General features: G+C 38.3%; 1 protein-coding gene across 3 annotated transcripts in view; it reads left to right on the top strand.

Moving 5' to 3' along the window:
- The window catches only part of RIC8B (RIC8 guanine nucleotide exchange factor B), a 33,001-nt gene that overhangs the window by 8,306 nt on the left and 5,905 nt on the right, over positions 1-18,790 (top strand). For all 3 annotated transcript variants that reach the window (XM_066549921.1, XM_066549920.1, XM_066549919.1), the window contains 7 exons: positions 3,694-4,302; positions 6,757-6,851; positions 11,364-11,517; positions 11,828-11,923; positions 14,319-14,463; positions 14,615-14,759; positions 16,595-16,714. In XM_066549921.1, coding sequence (XP_066406018.1) covers positions 3,826-4,302; positions 6,757-6,851; positions 11,364-11,517; positions 11,828-11,923; positions 14,319-14,463; positions 14,615-14,759; positions 16,595-16,714 — 1,232 coding nt within the window. In that variant the 5' untranslated portion in view covers positions 3,694-3,825. The remainder of the gene's footprint in view (positions 1-3,693; positions 4,303-6,756; positions 6,852-11,363; positions 11,518-11,827; positions 11,924-14,318; positions 14,464-14,614; positions 14,760-16,594; positions 16,715-18,790) is intronic.

Here is an 18,790-nt window from a genome sequence, read left to right on the forward strand (position 1 = left end):
GTTAGCAAACAAAGGCCCTGAAACTGGAGCAGTCATCATATGTGTTGTGAAAGGGGGAGGTTCCTTCCTGTCTGAATTTTCACTTGCTTTTATTTCCAACCACATAAATGAAATCTCTGCCCCTTAGCTTATGCCATGCTAATGGCCTACAGGGTGGTAGAAGGAGCACCACCTAGAGAAAATGAAAAGCATAATAATGTTGTTGTGGTCACATCTCTTCCTGTTTCTCTTATCTCTGTGCATCATTTCCCTTGTACCATCAAGGCCAAAACAGAAAATGTGCTGTATGGCATTTGGTTTTAATTGTCTCTGAGACAATTTCCTAATAGGGTGAATCTTTCCGTGGATAGCTCTGCAATTATAATCAGATACTCTAGCTTTTCCTGAGCTGCTGATGGCTCTTGGGATCAGCCAACAGTGGTTCACTGTCAAGATACCCTAACTGATTGCTGCTTCCTCTAAAATCACTCTTGATGGCTCACTGGGTCTTAACTCCAGAGAACTTTGTCAGCGCTTAAGTTGTAATCAGGTTGCTAAATCTCTAAAAAAAAAAAAAAAAGTTCTATTTTATATCTATGTTTAGTACAACTATTCAGAGTTAAGACTCTTCTGGTGCTGCATTTCATTATGATTTGAAGCCAAGAGATGATTTTATATTTTTAATTAAATTCCATGTCATTTACTGTATGGAGGGAAGGTTAGACTTCCACCTCTCACAGCAAGTCAGCAGGAGGTTATTGCCCTTTGGCATCCCTCCTGCAGTGCTTTTGACATTTTCCAGTGACGCTTTCATAACAGCAGGTGGGTAAAACTTACGGGGAAAAAAAATTAAGTTAGAATTTGAGCGGCTTGGTCTCTATGTAATCAAATAAGTTTCAGAATTTGGATAAATTGTTACAGACCACCTTGTAGCAGCTGTTACCAACAAGGAAGACAATAACTGCTAAGTCTAGTTGAAAAGTGCTTAAACACAGAATAAACTAGCATTTTTCTGGAGTTCTGTGAACTGTCTGTTCAGTTGTGTGTTATTCCTCAAAACCAAAGAGACTCCACACTTCAGCTTGCAAAGCAGACTTAATTGTATGCAAAACTCTCAGCAATAGAAAGTGAACTGTTGTAAGAAATTGAGCTGTGACTAGGTAATTTGACTGTGGATCTAGACTGGGCATTTTTTGTTTTGGGCATTTTAAAAAACACATCAAAGCTGCCACCTTCAGAAACATTCGGTGCAGGTCTAGCGTACCATGCTTAAATCAGGGAGTTGTGTGGTTCTGTGTGAGCAGCACTAGGTTAATGCTGAAGAACTCTGTCCTTAAGTGTCTTTTTCCAGCCACAGTAAGTACCTATATGCCTGTACAGATGGTCACATGTGGGGTTTTTAGTACTGTAGTGTCTCTAATACTCTGATAAAACATTTCTCATGTTGCATATGTGATAAGAGGTGGGGCTCATTCCTTGTTTTCAAGCTCTTACTGGATTGTCTAGTCGGTGCTGTGGAAACGCAGGATCTTGGTTGTCTGGGTGGTGCTTTTGGATGGGTTTAACCCCAGGACAAGCATCGTAGAAATCATATTGTGAGTTCCTACTGTTTGACTTTGTTTGCACATTTTCTTTTAATGTTTGAAGTTAAAAGAAAACAAGTTTAAGTCTTGGGTTGTTTGCTCCTGTATTCTTCTGGAGTGTCTGTTCTAGATGTGCTTTAGATTTAATGTTTGTTCTTGATTTTGTTCATTTTTTTATTTTGACTTTAATTGTAAATCGTCACAGTAATAATACTGGCTTACATGTCCCAAGTGGAATCTTTGTTTTGAACTTTGTATCAGGATCATGGGCTTCAGTGCTCCTCTCCTTTTCATTGTGGTGGTGATAGTGAAAGTGGAATTCCAGAGACCATTCACCAAGCCATTTTATACTTTACTTTAGTATTCCTGTGCTTTTTGTAATGATGTTTTTGACACAGACTCCCTGAGATCGCAATATGAATTTTGGGTCCTAAGTAGACTTCTGCTTTAGGGCTCTTCCACTCAGTGGCTGCTCTGGCTTCTTCAGTAATTTATTCATGTTGATGGCCAAGACACCAAGCTGAGGAGGAGAGGAGCATGGAGAAACTGTGTCCTAGGAGGTACAGTGAAGTTTCTGTTGTATTGAGAATTTCTTTGTTATTGTATTATGATCCCAATATTGGAACGTGCCTGGGCTCTTCTGGCCCTTGCTGCTTGACCAGAGGCGGCAACTGTGGTGTTTTCACCTCAGAGACACCCCTGGCTGGCTGGAAGTGGCAGCTGGGCACTTGGGACAAGTCCAGGCAAGCAGGAATTCATGTTTTACCTCTAATGGGAAGGCTTTAGGCGAGGTGAAGAGGAAAAGGAGACGGATTCTGCCAGAGGGTTAATCCAGAGTTTTATTCCATGGTCACAGATCTCCGACTCTTGGTAACAGCTCCAACAGAATCCCGACCGCATGGTCCCGTGTCTTTTCAAGCCCGGGGAAAGCGGGAGGGGAAGGGGTAGGTGTGCCACCAACCAGGTGGAAGGGGGGCAGTCTCAGGGGACAATGACACCTAGACTGGCCAATGACCCCAGGGCCAAGAAGCATCTTTTGAACTGCACCAACCAGACGACGCCCTTGCTGGAATGTTAAGATTGACTGACAGCACTTAGCAAGGAGGCAAGGGGGAGGGGAAGAGAGAGGTTGGCACACCTGGAAAACTGGGATAGCTAAACCAGGATATTGCTTCACACTGCAACACTTTGTGACTATACTTCTGACGCTAGTACCCGTGAGTAGTTGTGTTGTCTTGAGCGTAAGGCATAAAATCCCACTGGAGTCCTCTCACATCAAGCAATCTCTTCTGGCCTCTCTTTTCTCCCCTTTGATTGATTGATTGTCCATTTCTGTCTTATAAAAGGTAATGCTTCTGTAATTCAGATGTTACAGTTCTGACGTGCAGATTATTGGAGTGTTGTATTTTCCCATGCTGCATTTATGTGATTATTTACCCCTGCAGTCCTGTTGGTATAAGGAATCTGTGAACTATTTTGACATCAACAACAATCTGTGTTGATAAAGCAGCAGCTTTGCTGCTTTAGTAGAACTGCTCCAGTCTGCCTTCAAGGAAAACTGCATTGTGTTTCTGTGTCAGAGCTGTTATTTCTTAGAGTCATGCTTAAAATGGGAGAAGTCTGTGGATTAGGTTGAAGAGGCCACATAAATTACAGCTGTTACCAAACATGGAGTACTAATCCTTGTATGTTAAGTAGCAGTTATTTTGGTTTCTTTTTCTCCCAGCCTCCTGACTGAAACAACCTTGACTTAAAAATTCTGCAGGTGCTGTAGGTGTGACTGTTGTACTTTGACATATTTTTGCTTTCACTTCTCTCTAACTTTGTTATTCTTCTGGAGATTTTAGTCCTGATACTGTAACTGGCAGTGGTGGGTAATAGCTGCCGTTTTGGCTTAATGCTTCTGCAAATGTTGATGTATTTGGATTGTGTCCATGAGGAAAACTGCTTTTGGTGCTTTCTGGAGGCCTTTGGTAACAGTATGTATTTTGAAGCGTTAATATGGAATACCTAGTTTCTCAAGTGAGATAAAACGTCAAAAGTTATATGGAAGCTTAGCAAAGTGGTTTCTTATTGCCACCAGTATTTTGACACTAAAACTGTCCCCTTTTTCTTTGTTGTGTTTGCCTAGAAACTGTGTGAAGGAATTCTAAACATCCTTGAAAAAGACACAAAAACTTCATGTCAAGTTGCCTGCCTGGAGGCCCTCCGGATTCTCTCCCGGGACAAGAAGGTTTTAGTGCCTGTTACCACAAAGAGGAACATGCAGATCCTTATGAAGCTAGCAAAGCTGGACACTGTGGAAGATCCACTGGAGAGAGTATCTGAATTTCCTGTGATAGTAGAAGCCTTAAAATGCCTCTGTAACATAGTTTTTAATAGTTCAGTTGCACAGAAGCTCAGTTTGGAACTGAATCTTGCAGCAATGCTCTGCAATCTTCTGCAGAAATGTAAGGACCGGCAGCTTGTTGATGACATTAAATGCTTTGATTTGCGTCTCCTCTTCCTCTTGTCCCTTCTGCACACAGATATTAGAGCACAGTTGCGTCAGGAGCTACAAGGGGTGCAGGTTTTGACTCAGGCTTTGGAGAGTTCCCTGAGTGTAAGATGGACAGGAGAATATAAGGCAGCAGAAGATCGTGACAGGCTTCCTCTATCTTTGCAAGAGACAGATTGTGCCATTGAGGCACTAAAGGCTCTATTTAATGTAACACTTGACAGCTGGAATGTCCACAGCAAGGTAAGGCTTAGCTGAAGTGCTTTCTTCAGTTGATTTTGTTTAGCCTGCAAGAACCAGCGGGTAGATACACAGGCGGCAGTTGTTGTTCCTGCTACGAGTTTGGCAGAAAATCTTATTCATAAGTTTTCTGTGTATTAGGAGAACTCCTTGGCTTGCCTAATGCAAGTTTAAACTGTATGTTTTCAGATACAAAAATGCAAAAAGTACTATTTCATCAAAGTCTTAGATTTCCAAAAGAAAATAAATGTTGTTCACTAATAATTATCTGGCTAGGAAAAACTTCTTTATCTAAGTGTACCAGATCGCTCCATCTTTGGAGCTTGTGGACTATGGCAAAAGGGCAATAGATAGAGCTGAGAGAACTTCTCTGTTGCATGATAAGTACATCAACTCTCATTTTTAACAAATAACTCTGATGAAAGAGTGCTACTGTTGTTAATATCTTTGTCCCATCCTCCCAACACCAGCTTTGGACTTCATCATTATCTTTTTAGGTGGGATCAAGTACAAGAACAAAATACACTTTGATTGTTATGTCTTATGAATAAGGTTTATCTTGGTTTGTTTTTGTTGTTATATCAGATCTTTTTTTTTTCCTTAGATGAATATGCTTCCTATGTGTTACATCCTTAAACTTATAAACAGAAATTACAAGGGTATCTTCTGAATAACCTGAGTCTGTGCTAAAGCTGGAGAATTATATAGAGAACCTTTCTTTTTAGTCTACATCATAGTCTCTAGAACAGTGTTATTTACTTTCCATTGGACATGGTAAATATGTAGCATATAAAGCTGATCAAAATTCTACATTAGTTAAAACTTGCAAATAATTGTTCTTTTTAGTGCATTGGACTAAACAGCAAATCAGATATTAATTATAACTTAAAAGAATGTAAAACTTGAGCAAAGTTGGAAGTTTATTTTTTGCTTTAATGTCTCAAGGATATGCTGAATAAGAAATCCTGAAATTTAAGATTAAGTTGTGGAGGGATCAGAGAAGGTAATATTTGAGTTTCAAGGAAATATAAAGAAAGTGAGGTTTCTTTCTTCTGTTTATATTCCTGACTTAGACCCTTATTAAAAGTATCTTTCACTTTGTCAAAGTTCTTCGTATAGACAGGTGATTGTTCTGAAGGTAAAAAAGCATGTAACACAGTTATATGGAAAGTTGGAAAAAGAAACTGTTCACCTCTTGAGAGATAAACTCTTGATACCTGGAAGTTGGTTTACTCTTAAAAAATACTGAATCTGGAGAGATGTAAAGCCCAGCTCACTGTCTTTTCCTCCTTAATATCCCAAGAATGCATGTAGCTTTTTTTTTTTAAATGAGAAGCTTATTTGCATTTTGAGATAAAGCTTAGATTATAACTCTACTAGAAATTCCTAAAAGCGGAGAACTTTTAAATTAAAGAACTTCTTAGTGGCTGTTAGCTGTTAGCCAGATATGGTAGGTGACATTCTGCTTAGTGAATATTCCAGTGGTAATTTTAATGATCTGGGAGAGGAGTGAAAGGCATGCTAATGAAGTGGGCTGAAGATGCAGAATTTGAAGAAATTCCAAACAGCAGAACACATGGAAAATAAAAGGAGAGCAGAGAGGTTGGGCATGTGGGTGAAAGCTAAACAAGATCTATCCTAATGTGGAGAGGACCACTTGAAACACCAGTATTTAATGACTGGAGATGGTTTCAAAGTAGCAAGGCCAGACAAGATCTGCAGATGGTACATTGGCAGATTTTGATGCTGATCCTTCAAAAGATGCATTGGGTGCTTTGTGCCAGGTCAAAATTCCAGAACATAGGACAGATGCCAAGAAGAGCTGTTGAAAAAGGGTGAGGACAATGATACAGAGTTAAATGGTTGCAGTTACTGGTGTACTATGGCGTGGCTGCTGTCTGGTAGTGGGAGATTGGAAAGGGGGGATTGCTTGGAGAGAGGAAAAGGTAGGGCAAGTAAGGTTGCTGAGAAGTTATTAATGGAATGGAGGAAAGGTATCAAGGAAATTAGAAAAAAGAGACAGACTAGGTGGAGGGAATGAAACTTGGCAAAAGGCCTAAATGAAGAGAAGACAAATTAAGTGAAGAACATGCATAATCCAAATGGATGAAGAGGTGGCCTGGTGTAAATAGAGGAAGTAAAGAGAGTGGTGTGTTAGGAATAGTGGTATGGAATTGAGCAAACACTTGTAACTGGGTTTTCTACTAATGAAGGCTAGTTTAACTGGAAAAACCTCAGTGAGTTATACAAGGTTTGACTTTTGAAAAAGCCAGCTTATGAGAGTTATGTACCATTAAGCATTCAGTGAAACAAAGGTACAGTCCTTTTATTGATAGGGATGGATGTTATGATCTAATAGGTATTTTCCATCTTTAACTTTTATTATTCTAGTGACCTGAAAGCCTTACTTGCAATCTTCAAAATGAAAAAATATCTTCATAATTTATATTTATATAGAATGAATCTCATCAATTTCGTTACATGGCTGCCATCCTTCGACACTGCTTATTAACCACAGGGCCTACTGAAGAAAAAACTGAAGAGTTGCACAGGTTGGTAGAATTGCAGAGCTAATCTATGTTAAAAGGTTTTTGTTTGGTTGGTTTTTCTAAATAGAAATTACTTCGCCTAAAATCTAAAGTAGAAATCTGAGAAACAATGAAAACTTCATTTATTTTGAGGTAATACTGTTAATCTTTTTTTGATGAAAGCTGTTTTCCTCAAACATTGTTTAAGCATATCCAGTTTTCCAGAGAGAAGGTGGCTGGCAAGATTGTTATCTTCTGTCACTGATAAAGAAGCTCACCTTTTTTAAAATTTTGGTTTTGTGTTCACGTGTGTGTATCTGAGGATGAAAATACATATGAAAGTTGTAAGTGTAGTTAAAATTGAAGTGGAATGCAACTTCTGTTGTTTTGCACAGAAACTAATGGAAACACTGCGTTTTGAGATTTCTATATGTAAGTTTTGCAATTCTGATGGATTGGGGTGGAAGTAACAAGTTGATATTTTATCCCAATAGTTCTGTGCTGCTTTATTGGAAGTACCAATAATTTTCCTTGGTAATAATGTTTTTTTTTCAAAGATAAGTGAATCACACAGTTTTAGGTGTGTGGTTTGGTTTTTTTTTCCTCAGTCCTGCACCTAACTATTATGTATTGGCAGCCAATAATTCAATCAAAATTCAGATTATTTGTGGTGAGGTGGTGGGTCTTGTTTAGTGTTACTGTTCTTTCTCTATGACACCCTTATTTTTACCAAGTAGGTCAGCTGTTCACTGGGCCTGACAGTACAGTAGCTTCCCTCAGCACTGAAATGTTGCCATTTTCTTCTTCAGAAATGTCTGCATATCTGACTGTAGGATCTTTAGAAGGTCTGCTGAGCCAGTCTCTACAAAGGATACAGCTTTTCATACCCAGCAATCTTGAAAGTGTTAAATTACCTTGATTAAAGTCTTGGAAAGCTCTTAGAGATCAACAGTCTTAGGAGGTGAACACTAAAATCCTAGAAGAGAGCCCTTCTCAGTTGGTGCAGACTAGTTTGGAATAATTTAGGATACTGCTGCAGTAGTTGCCATGACTGAAGTTAGTGCTGTGTCCTGAAGGGCAGTTAGTATTTTCTCTTTGCTGCTGCTTATGGTGGGTGCTTTGTGCTCTCAGCCTCCTTTAAGGGAGGGACTGGCAGGAATAAAATCCCTACTGCTGGGAGAATTTAAAAGTTTTGGATAAAATCAACAATTATGAGAGAGTTACAAGAACTATTATATAGCTGATGCTCTTCCCAAGATCTGTTCCCTTGTCCAGAAATCTGACTAGTCTGATCACACTGTTAAATATATTGCCCTGTAAAATTTAATTGTCTTGTGCTATTGCAAAAGGATGCAAGTTATGCAGATCCTTTTGGTTTTAGATTTTGCACACACTTGCAGCTGAGATCCAGAAAGGGCTTTACATAAAGAAGCAGGCAGCTGTGAAGATGATGTAGTGTGATTTCTGTCCTTGCTTTTTCAGTGTCAAGGGAGATTTTTTGTAGCAGTGCTGCCCATATGGGCCTTATGGAGACACCAAGTCAAAGCAAAGGTTCTCCATAATTCTGAGAGGGGGAAGCACGAAATAAATGAGGACACACATCACTGCCTTGTATCAAGGCAGTTGTTCCTCCTTCTCCAGCAGAGACTCAGTGTAGCACTGCATTAGTCTTTCTTAGTCTTTCTGCTATGCTGAGAAAACAGCTTTGTCCCTCAGTTAGCAAACTGTAGCTGGTTAAGTTAGCTGAAGAGTAAAGAATGCAAGTATAGCATCATTGCTTGTGGTATTCGATCTTGATTTACGTGCTGCAAGAGCACCGTGCAGGATTTGACTGCTGCGATTCAAGTATTTCAGCCTTTTTGCTGAATCTGAGTTGTGTCTTTGAATGCTGCAAGGATGCAATAAAAGAATAAATGAATACACCCTTCCACCAAGACTGTTCATCACAGCTCTGGAATAAAAAAGCTATACTCAGAAGTAACGCCCCTGCAAATCCTCAAATGGATTGGGGCCTTCATCAAAGGGCCCAACTTCAGTCCACTGATCTATTCAGACAAGCAAAACTCAATTCCTGATAGGAGCCACACTAAGAAATGAGTAAATTGTTATTAGCAGTATGTAGCTAAAAGAGAGAGGCCTGTGTCATCATTTGGGCTATTCAGCATGCTGGACTCTGACCGTGCAATCTTTATTGCTAGAGATGAGGTGTGAGTCAGAGAGCAGAGCACAACTTCCAGCTCTGCTTTCCTCCTGGAGCCTATCACTAAGGCAATTATGAAAACTGTGTTAAAAATAAAATGAAATACAAACAGTTGTGAATGCAGAATAAAATGTATGAAGCATCGGGGAGGTACAAATACATTTCTTAAGACTGCTGATTACTTGCACTTCCCTAAGTTTGTAAATCTGCAGAACCTAAGATGCTTCAGTGAAAGGTTTTGGCAGCCTGTTATAGCACATAGTTTGAATGGCTGTGCTTCGAATGTGTAAGTTGAGGATTTATTTTAGGTGAACAGTGAGTGTTGGACGCATGCCCTGAGCCATGATGTACTGATTGTCAGTGTGACTATTTCTAATAAAAAAGCAGAAGTTAGCCATAAAATATCTTAACTACTTTAGTACCCAGCATTGTCCTTGTGGTTCTGTTGCAGCATTGCTTAATGTTTGAATATGAACAACTTAAAGTACCACATGTTAGAGTGAGTGTCATTTTTGCCCACTAACAAGGTTTTAATCAAGGCATTCATTGGCTCTAAATAGGCCTTTGCTTCTGAATTTGCATATCAGGAGGGGGCTGGGAGCATGAGTGGGTGGATGTCATGTCCCAGTGATTAATGATCTGTAGGAAGCCAAAAAGGGGAGAGTAATATACGCAGTATTTCTACCCCCTGGAGTAGGAATGCAAACACTATTGTGCATATCTGTGCACAGTCACTGACTTCCTGGTAGCTGGAGAATTTCATACACTCCTCTGCCACAAATAAAACTGTCAGTGGAGTGACAAAGATCAGAAAGCTGGGCTTCATTTATTGAAAAGAATAGCTCAGGCACAGTGATCCAGAAAATTAATTTTGTAGGTGTTTGGGAACTTGATTGTTTAATAAAAAACTGGTAAAAAGAGAACTTTTGATGAAAGGTCTGAAGCCATCAAATATTTGTTGAATTTCTTCTGTTTTGTTTCTGACTATTCCTGAATTATTTGAGAGGAATAACTTCTGTGATATAAAAGGCATATCTTGAGCACGATTTAGAGCAAAACAAAGAGAACAGGCAGTCCCAAAAGTAATAGTGGTCTGAATTTCAATTACTAAAAGAGCAAAAAAGAGATGGCACAGTGTGGAACAGCCACCCAGTCTGATCAAACCAGAACTAGCAATTTTGTTAGAAATCCTGTTATGGTCAGATGGCCATGGTTTACTTTCTCTTTTGCTAATTCTTTGATAGAATAGTATTAATAACTTAGAAACAGAGGGCAGCTTCTAAGTAGATATTATTAAAAGTCTTAAATGAAGTTGTTTGAAAATATTTCTCCATTCTTGGAGCACTTCACCAGTCCTTGAAACATGAGTGCTCATTGGTTCATTGATAGCTTTGAGGTCTGCATGGGTAAACCTGAATCGTTTTGTGCGGTTTCTAAATACATCCATTTTTAAGTTTAGTTGGACATCAGCAAGTAAATAATGATGGAATTCTAATTTTTGCAGCATCTGCGTAATTTCTCCCAGTATTCAGGAACAGTACAAGCCCAAGTCTGTACAGTGAGAACAGGGTAGATAGCAAACTCAAGGCATGTGTACCCTGCAAGAGATCCTTGCAAAGTAAGTCCCACCTTACTCCATTGAAGAGGAGGGAGGGACCCTGTGACCTAATTGAAATAATGTAATGGCTCTTTGGAAATGCTCCTCTTTGTGTCCTAGGTTGAGAACACTGCCAGTTACTGAAGGGTAGTGCTTGATACATAAACCTGAGTCTTTTTTTAATGTGTTAAAAAGCCTTCTGTATTTCATAAATACTGCAAGCTAAATAAAAATGAAAATATTTCAGAGGACCTAAGAAAAGGCCACTTTGCCCCCCTGTTAGAGCAGGAGGAAATGTTGTCCATATTGTATTTTGCCATACTAATGTTGGTAATATGGATGTATGGTAAAATGTTTTAAGTTTCAAGGAGGAAAAAAACTCTGACTGCTGCAGATCAATGTGAGAGTTCCCCCTGCTGTCCTGCAAGATCAGCTGCTGTAGCTTGCTGCTGAAAGCTGTGCCTTGTCCATGGGATGAGACACTGTTGGGGCTGGAAGTAATCCTGTACTGCTGCTTTTGGAACTTTTTGTCTTTCTTTTTCCTTGTTTGTTCCAAGAGCCAGAACTCAGGCGATAATGCAGGCCACCTTCTTTAAAACCCAGAGAGGAGAAAATAAAGCATTGTTTGAGTTGTAGGGCCTCTTTTTGATTGCAGTTGTACAAGCAGTTTATGGTGAGTTGTACTCTGTTTTTAATCTTTCCTTCCAAATGAATAATGAATTTTTAAAATCTGTTTCAGCAATGCAATCAACCTCTTAAGCAATGTTCCTGTTTCTTGCTTGGATGTTCTTATTAATCCATCGTCCCAAGAGGAAACAGATATAAAATACAATGGTATGAATATGGGAGCTATTCAGATTTTACTGGATTTCATGGAGAAGAGAATAGACAAGGTATGGACTGCAGGGATTTTTCACAAAAGGGGCCTCTTTCACTAAGGCAAAAATTGCACATATATCAAGTTCTGTATAAACCTTTCAGCCAGTACTTAGCACAAATATGGATATCCAACTAAACTGTGAAACACCTCCAAATTCCCGTGAATATCTGAAGCTCTTTGCTGTGTGTCTGAGGGTGAACATTTGGTTCTTTATGTAAAGTTCATATTTTGATTCTCATATAAAACTTTATTGAAGCGTTCATAGAATTTGAAAAGGAATGTTTGCTCTTAAAATATTTTATTTGTATTTGGCCTTATTTTAGGGAAGCAGCTACAGAGAAGGTCTGACTCCAGTTCTTAGTTTATTAACTGAATGCTGCCGAACTCACAGGAATATCAGGAAGTTTATCAAAGCTCAGGTGAGTAAAATTCATCAAAATTTGCATTTGAAACTGGTGATGAACTTTGAGGTTTGTACATCAGTGCAGGACAGTGCTGTAGAAATAATTTTTCAGTCATGTAAATCAACAGATATTATGGCCTGAGTTCCATGGTACATTTTGTAGAGCTTTTAAATAATAACATCAGGGATATTGTAAAGCTGTGTCAATGTCAGTCACCATGTATCCTATGAGATGGGCAAAAAATTCAGTAAAGTCTGTTCCCTTACATTCAGTAAATAAGAAGCATTTCAGTGCAGTTAATTAGACTTTGCAGAGCTGTGTGGTGGCAAGTGAGAATACAGGTGTTTTGATGGGTTCTGCTTGAGGTTTAGTTTTACTTCAGCAGGAAGGAGTTGTTAGGATTAAGACTTGTGTACCAGTGTGTATCAGCTGTCCTGTCAGACTAAACATGCCCCTGGACAGAGGGCACACTTCATCTCTTGTTCTCTTATAAGGGCTCTTTATTACAGTATGGACTGTAGCTTTTAACAGGGAAGATGATTTCTGTGCCATGGTTAAAGACCTGAAGGATCTATGTAACTTGGTGGTTGAGTGTGGTGTTTTCTATTTGTTTTGCTGCTTTTCCTGAGGTCAAGTGGAAAGAAGCTAAAAGATGAGCACAAGAAAGAAATTGCTCCTCTGGTTTCTGCTCTCCTCCTAAGCTGCAGTGGCTTTTGAGTTGCATCCCAGATGCTGCTTCCAGATCAAAGCTGCGCCTGAATTCATAAATGGAATTTAAAATTAAGAAGATAATATATTTTCTGCCTCTTTCATCTATACCAGAAAAGTGTTTTTGAGGAATTTAAGAAACTTGTTCTTGTTGCTTGTTTTTCTTCACAGCACTTAGTTTTTAAGATACTTTGCTGATCTGTTAACTTCCAAAATAAAAAAAAAAGTTGCAGAGCCAAGTGTACAGAAGCTAGAAAATGAAGTTGTCTGCATGTTTTTACGACATCTGAGCATTTCAATGTCAGGATATAATTGCATGCTGACTCCTGCCACAGGACCACTGCCTCATATAGTGCAGAGAATGGATGGATGTTGCTAACTGCATGACTGGATGTTTGATATTTTGAATTACCCTCATTGTTAAGTTCTGGCCTTGGGCTTTATTTATTGTGTGCTATTCAAATTGTGATTTGAAGACAGGATGATTGATTTCCTCATGGACTGTCCTATGGCACTCATCACCATATTAGTATTAGAGTACTCTAAAAACATTAATTCATTCTTACAACACACTGGAAACGGCAGTCATGGTACTATCCCCATTGGGGGGAGTAAGCAGGGACAAAGTAAAATGTTTTTGCTAATTGTTTGAATACTTGGCCTGAAAAAGAAGGATCTGTTTTATCCAAAGCAGTCAGTACTGTAGAATTAATGTAAGGATCAATTCCCAGTGAGTCCAATTTCAGTAGTAATTGTACTGCAGTTTTGCACAGGACATGACACTTTACGTTAGACACCTAGAAAAGAACTTGCAATTTCTTATTATAGTGACACACTTTTTTTATTCCTTAATAAAATATTGAAGATCTATAATTCTTATTTGAGTCTTCAGATCATTAAATATTTCATATTATGGCCCGGATTTGTTTGCAGATCATATAATATATCCTTTGAATATATCCTTTTTTCACATAGATGAAAAATGTACATAGATATTGAGTCTGAAGGCATCCACACAAGGAGGCACAAGATAGTTTGCATCATTCATGCACTACCTGCCTTTCTGGAGGGTTGAAGTTAACAATATTAATGACCTCTAATGAGAAAATAGTGTATTTGAGGAAATGTTAAATCATGATTTCTCCAAAATATTTCTGAAATTTAGCTTGAGCTTTTAAAAGTGTTTTGTGGTTGAAGTATGTGTTTCCTCTCTATGTAGAGCCCATTTTTGAAATTTTGAAGTAGAACTTGCAATGTACTTATTTTCGTGCTTTTTCATTAAGCATTTTTTAAGAGTGTAAGCTTCCTTAAACTGGTATTTTGAATACTTTTACAAGATACATGAGGAAAACAGAAGAAACAGAGAACATGAGGTTATGGCTGCCTGTTGACCAACTCTCCTGAGACACCCATTTGTGCTCATAAACTCCTAGTAATTTTATTTTTAAAGTCTGCATTTGAGCATTTGAGACAGTATTTTTCTGCCCAAAATGACAGACCAGAAAACTTAAATATAATAAGAAGCAAGAGTCACTATTAATGCATGTGGGCATAGTTGTCTGATTTTATTGCTTTTTTTTTTTTTTTGAAGGACGGAGTAATTTTTTTTGTTCTGTTGACTACATTTGTTTTTGCAAATATTGGTTTTGCATGATATTTCCATGCATTTTATGCTGTTCTTCCCTTTCTTGTGTGCTGCCAGGTACTGCCCCCATTAAGAGATGTCTCAAACCGTCCTGAAGTTGGCACAACAGTGAGGAACAAACTTGTCCGCCTTATGACACATGTTGACCTTGGAGTAAAGCAAATTGCAGCAGAATTTCTTTTTGTTCTTTGTAAAGAGAGAGGTAAAAATTACTTTTTCTTCTCCCTTTTGTATAAGGTCTTGCTGTAATTGGTATATTTACCTCTTGCTGTAACTCCCAGTTCTTGTAGTATTCTGTGGGGTTTGTTTTGTAGCCGAGTACAGCTGAATAATTTTCTGTATCCTCTTTGCAGTTGATAGCTTGTTGAAATACACAGGCTATGGTAACGCAGCAGGATTGCTGGCAGCCAGGGGCCTGCTAGCAGGAGGAAGAGGAGATCATTGGTACTCAGATGATGAGGATACAGACACAGAAGAATACAAATCTGCAAAGCCAAAGTATGGTATTGTTTTCAATATCACATATCCCGTTGCATTTTGTATTCTTTTGATGGGATTTTTGGGTGTTTTGTTACCTTTTTCAGAGAGGCCAGTTTTGGAATGATAATAACTTAACTTGCTTATATTAACTCCTGTCTTCTGCTGATTTCATGGTCTAATTATTGAGAAACCAGCCTCTAATAGTGTCCATCATGTAGTCAGATATGGTTGCAGGGGAGAAAAAAATTTACTACGAGAATGATTTAACATCTGAATAACTACTTAAATTTCAAGTGTGAAAAGAGATTTTTAAGGAAGTGATAGGAAAAAAATTTAGTAGCAAACTTAGCAAGGATGGGTTTTGTACCAGATTTTTGAGGAACTCACATGAAGTTTGCCAAGCTGCTAACTACAGTTTGTGGGGTATATCTCTGTAATGGAGAAAGTAATGGTGTCAGATATGGCTAAAAGTTTTAGTCAGAACTTTGTTAAAAAGGAGAAAACCAGTAGGTTTAGTTTTGGTTTTAACTGAGTTTCAGATTGCCTGGTACTAAAATTTTCCTGAAAAACCAAGTAGGCCACATATGTAAATACAGGAGAAGCAAAATAACTTGTATAGAAGTCATGCAGCAGGAATGCAATATATTTGATTGACGAATTCACTGACCATGTAGAAGCTCAGTTGATTTTTATTAGTTGTAATTGATTGGGTGTTAGAGGTTTTAGTTTGTCATGTTACGTCTAGGATTTTATACCATTTTAAAGATGTTCTGAAATTGTTGATAGTGGACATCTGAAGCGTTAACATTATTCTTCTGTTTTACTCTGTTTTCCTTGAATTACACAGACATGATTAGGTGCGTGCTGGGTGCTTGTGATTTATTGAAAGATTCCTGTCAAGGTACATGAACAAAGGACAGGGATTAAATGTATGAGATTTAGGAGTTACGTTGCTTCTATGCTAAGAAATTAACTCTAAACCAGGAGGTTTCTTTTTATTTCTACACTTTAGGATTTTTTTTCTTGCTGTTTCCTCTATACTCTTCTTTCAAAAGCCTGACATTCACTTATATGCATATAAGTAAAACTATAACATCCATTTAGTTAAAAGCTAACACTTACGTGAAACATTCGAGATAACTGTCAGTTGATTTATGCATCTGATTTTCTGTTTAGCTGTTAAATATCTGTGATTAAAATGTTTGAAAGGATAATGTGCCCTGAAAGTTTTCTTTAGAACTACTTCTCTGCTTTTGTTACCATTTCTGTATCACTCTTCATTTGTATTAACAGTGAAAATAAAGCTGGCTTTGTAAATGCTCAAAGTGAAGTAACTTAATCTGGTTTGAGCAAAAAATCATCATAATGGAAGGGCTTAACTAATTTAATGGAAAATTAACTGGAACCTATCTTTTTAAAAATATATAATCTATATTTTTATTAAACTATATTTTTAAAATCAAGCCTGTACAGAATTAATTTCAGACATGTATCTGTCATCCAGTTCCCTATTTATGTCATTAGTACTAATGACATTGTTGTTGTTACCATCATCATTCCCCTGGTTTCAAACTGTTCCTCTCTATGTTCCAACAAGAACTACCAGCCTGTGCGTTTTTGAGCACTGACAAGACATTAATACAGTGAATCCACACAAAGATTCAGTCACGATTCATGAGAAAATAGGGTATAAATATGAACCTTGTCTATTTATAACAAAACCTTTTGTGTGCAGTTCAGACAGTTTTAGTCTTGATGGTTTCTGTGAGTTCTTCCTGTTTCCTGCTATTAAGAAGATAGAAAACGTACTTATTCCTGCAGAAATGTAAACTGTGTTGTTTTTTCACCTCCAGCATTAACCTTATCACTGGTCACTTAGAAGAGCCAATGCCCAATCCAATGGATGAAATGACAGAAGAACAAAAAGAATATGAAGCTATGAAGCTTGTCAACATGTTTGATAAACTTTCTAGGTACTGTATTATGCTTTTGAGAGGCAGCTTGTATCCTGGCTCTTTACTAAGGTCTAGTGCTTCAAAATAATGCTAGAATCTACTTCTTTGTAGGATTAGGACCACTTTAAATGCAGAGAAAATGTTCAGCACTTAAAAGAGTGATATGTTGCAGGACTTCTGAGGAAACCTCTTTTGGAGAGGATTGGACAGAATTGGGAAGACCCTGGTGGTCAGGGGACCTGAATAGATAGGCTGATGGTAATGAAAAGAATTTCTTCTTTTAAAGTATGGGACACAATTTAGGCCCAAGCAAGCATGGGTATTTTCCCCAAGTTAATGAGCAGCATCTCATTGTAACTACTTATGCCTGCTGCTTACATGAAGAGCAAATACAGTGTGAAAATAGTTGTTGTCAGAAACAATAAATTGTATAATGGAGCAATTAAAAGGGAAATTGCAGTTAAGACTTATTGTGGATTGATTAGGTTAAGTGTGGACTGGATTACAAATCAGCCTTGTAATTTGTTTTATGTGACAAAGGTAATGCCATGAAAGAAATGGGTACTTAGTGTGACATAATGGTGTTACAGTACTGATACACTGATACAGAGGGTTGGTCTTCAGTTCATAACTTTCTATGTACAAAAGAACATAGACCTGTGCTCTTATCTCTAGCTTTTTTTCTCTTTGGTTCAATATGCCTAGAATTTACTGGGGTTTTTTTCCCCATACTTCAAGCCATACTGGAGTGATTGCCTGTATTTTTTTTAATTCATAAGTAAAGTTACATTCTTGAGAAACACTTATGTGATACTAATGTGCCATTGAAATGAGCTGTAGGAGGTAAATATTTAAGGACATTCATTCTTCAAATGTGGAAAAAACTCATCAGCTAGAAATGTGCTTGTTTTGTGAGAGTCTGTAGATAGTCAATTAACAAGATCTATTGAGAGAAATTCAGCAAAACAAGTTTTTATATCTCTTTTAAGGATTGGGAATATAGCAAAAGATACAGGACAATCTGGATTTTACATTAGTTGTCAAAAACTGAATTACAGGCAGGATTGAAAACAGGGAAGGAACTTAGAACAACTGATCTGAGAGTATCAATGAAGTAATTAGATATTTTTTTCGCATTATTTGCAGGGAAGGCAACCGTACCATGTCATAGTCTTCTTAGGAAAGAGAAGTAAATGCAATGCACATGTAATCTTAATTGAATCATTGCTATGTTAAGCTAGAGAATTAAGATGCTGAGCATGAAGGGTACCACAGTAAAATGACTAAATGGTCTAAAACGTTCTTTGAAAGTAAGATTGAGGCTGCAGACAAGCTGAGACTGAAGGCAGTTGCTGTCACTGCAGCAGTTACACAAAAACTCCCAATGGTTACTGTGGCACAAGAGCCCTTTCAGTCTGGAGGGTTGGAGGCACCTGCTGCAGTGCCTGCCACAGGCTGACAATGACTGAGCAGCTGCTGCCCTGTGTCACCACTTATCCTCTTGGCCAGCAGCATTGCTGTCACCTTGAGCCTTCTGTGCCCCCTACATTCACCTGCAATTTCTTTTATAGTACTTACACTTCTTCAGGGCTGGGACTCTGTGGTAGGGTTTTTGCTTGTTTGTTTTGTATTGTGGTTACTGTGGGACAGTGTTGTTGATAAGATCCCTTTAGGTGCTGTGATGACATGAATAAAATCATTCCACTGTTCTTCCCACACTTTTTGTTTTACTAAAAATAGGGGAGGAGGAAATGCTGGCAGGAGGGAAAAAGAAAGTAAGACTTGGAATGGGGAGGTTGTGGGGTGTTTTTCATGAATGTAATTGAGTGCAATTGTGGGCCCTGCAGATGTTAAACAACATGGGAAGTTGCCAGTCTTGCATACAAGAAGACGTTAGTACCATGGTGATAGTAGTGGGAGTCCCTCCATGGTTTTGGAACAGGAAACTTGTGCTGCCTCCACCTTGAGGAGTGCTGGGAGTTTGCAGACTTAAATCTACATGGAATACACTTCTTACCCTTGGTTTGTACCCTACAGATTCAAAGCAGAGGTTGCTTGGTTGGAGTTTTTGGTTGATTCTGGGGTTTGAGTCTT

This window comes from Molothrus aeneus, chromosome 5 (assembly GCF_037042795.1).
Source record: "Molothrus aeneus isolate 106 chromosome 5, BPBGC_Maene_1.0, whole genome shotgun sequence".
NCBI lineage: Eukaryota > Metazoa > Chordata > Aves > Passeriformes > Icteridae > Molothrus > Molothrus aeneus.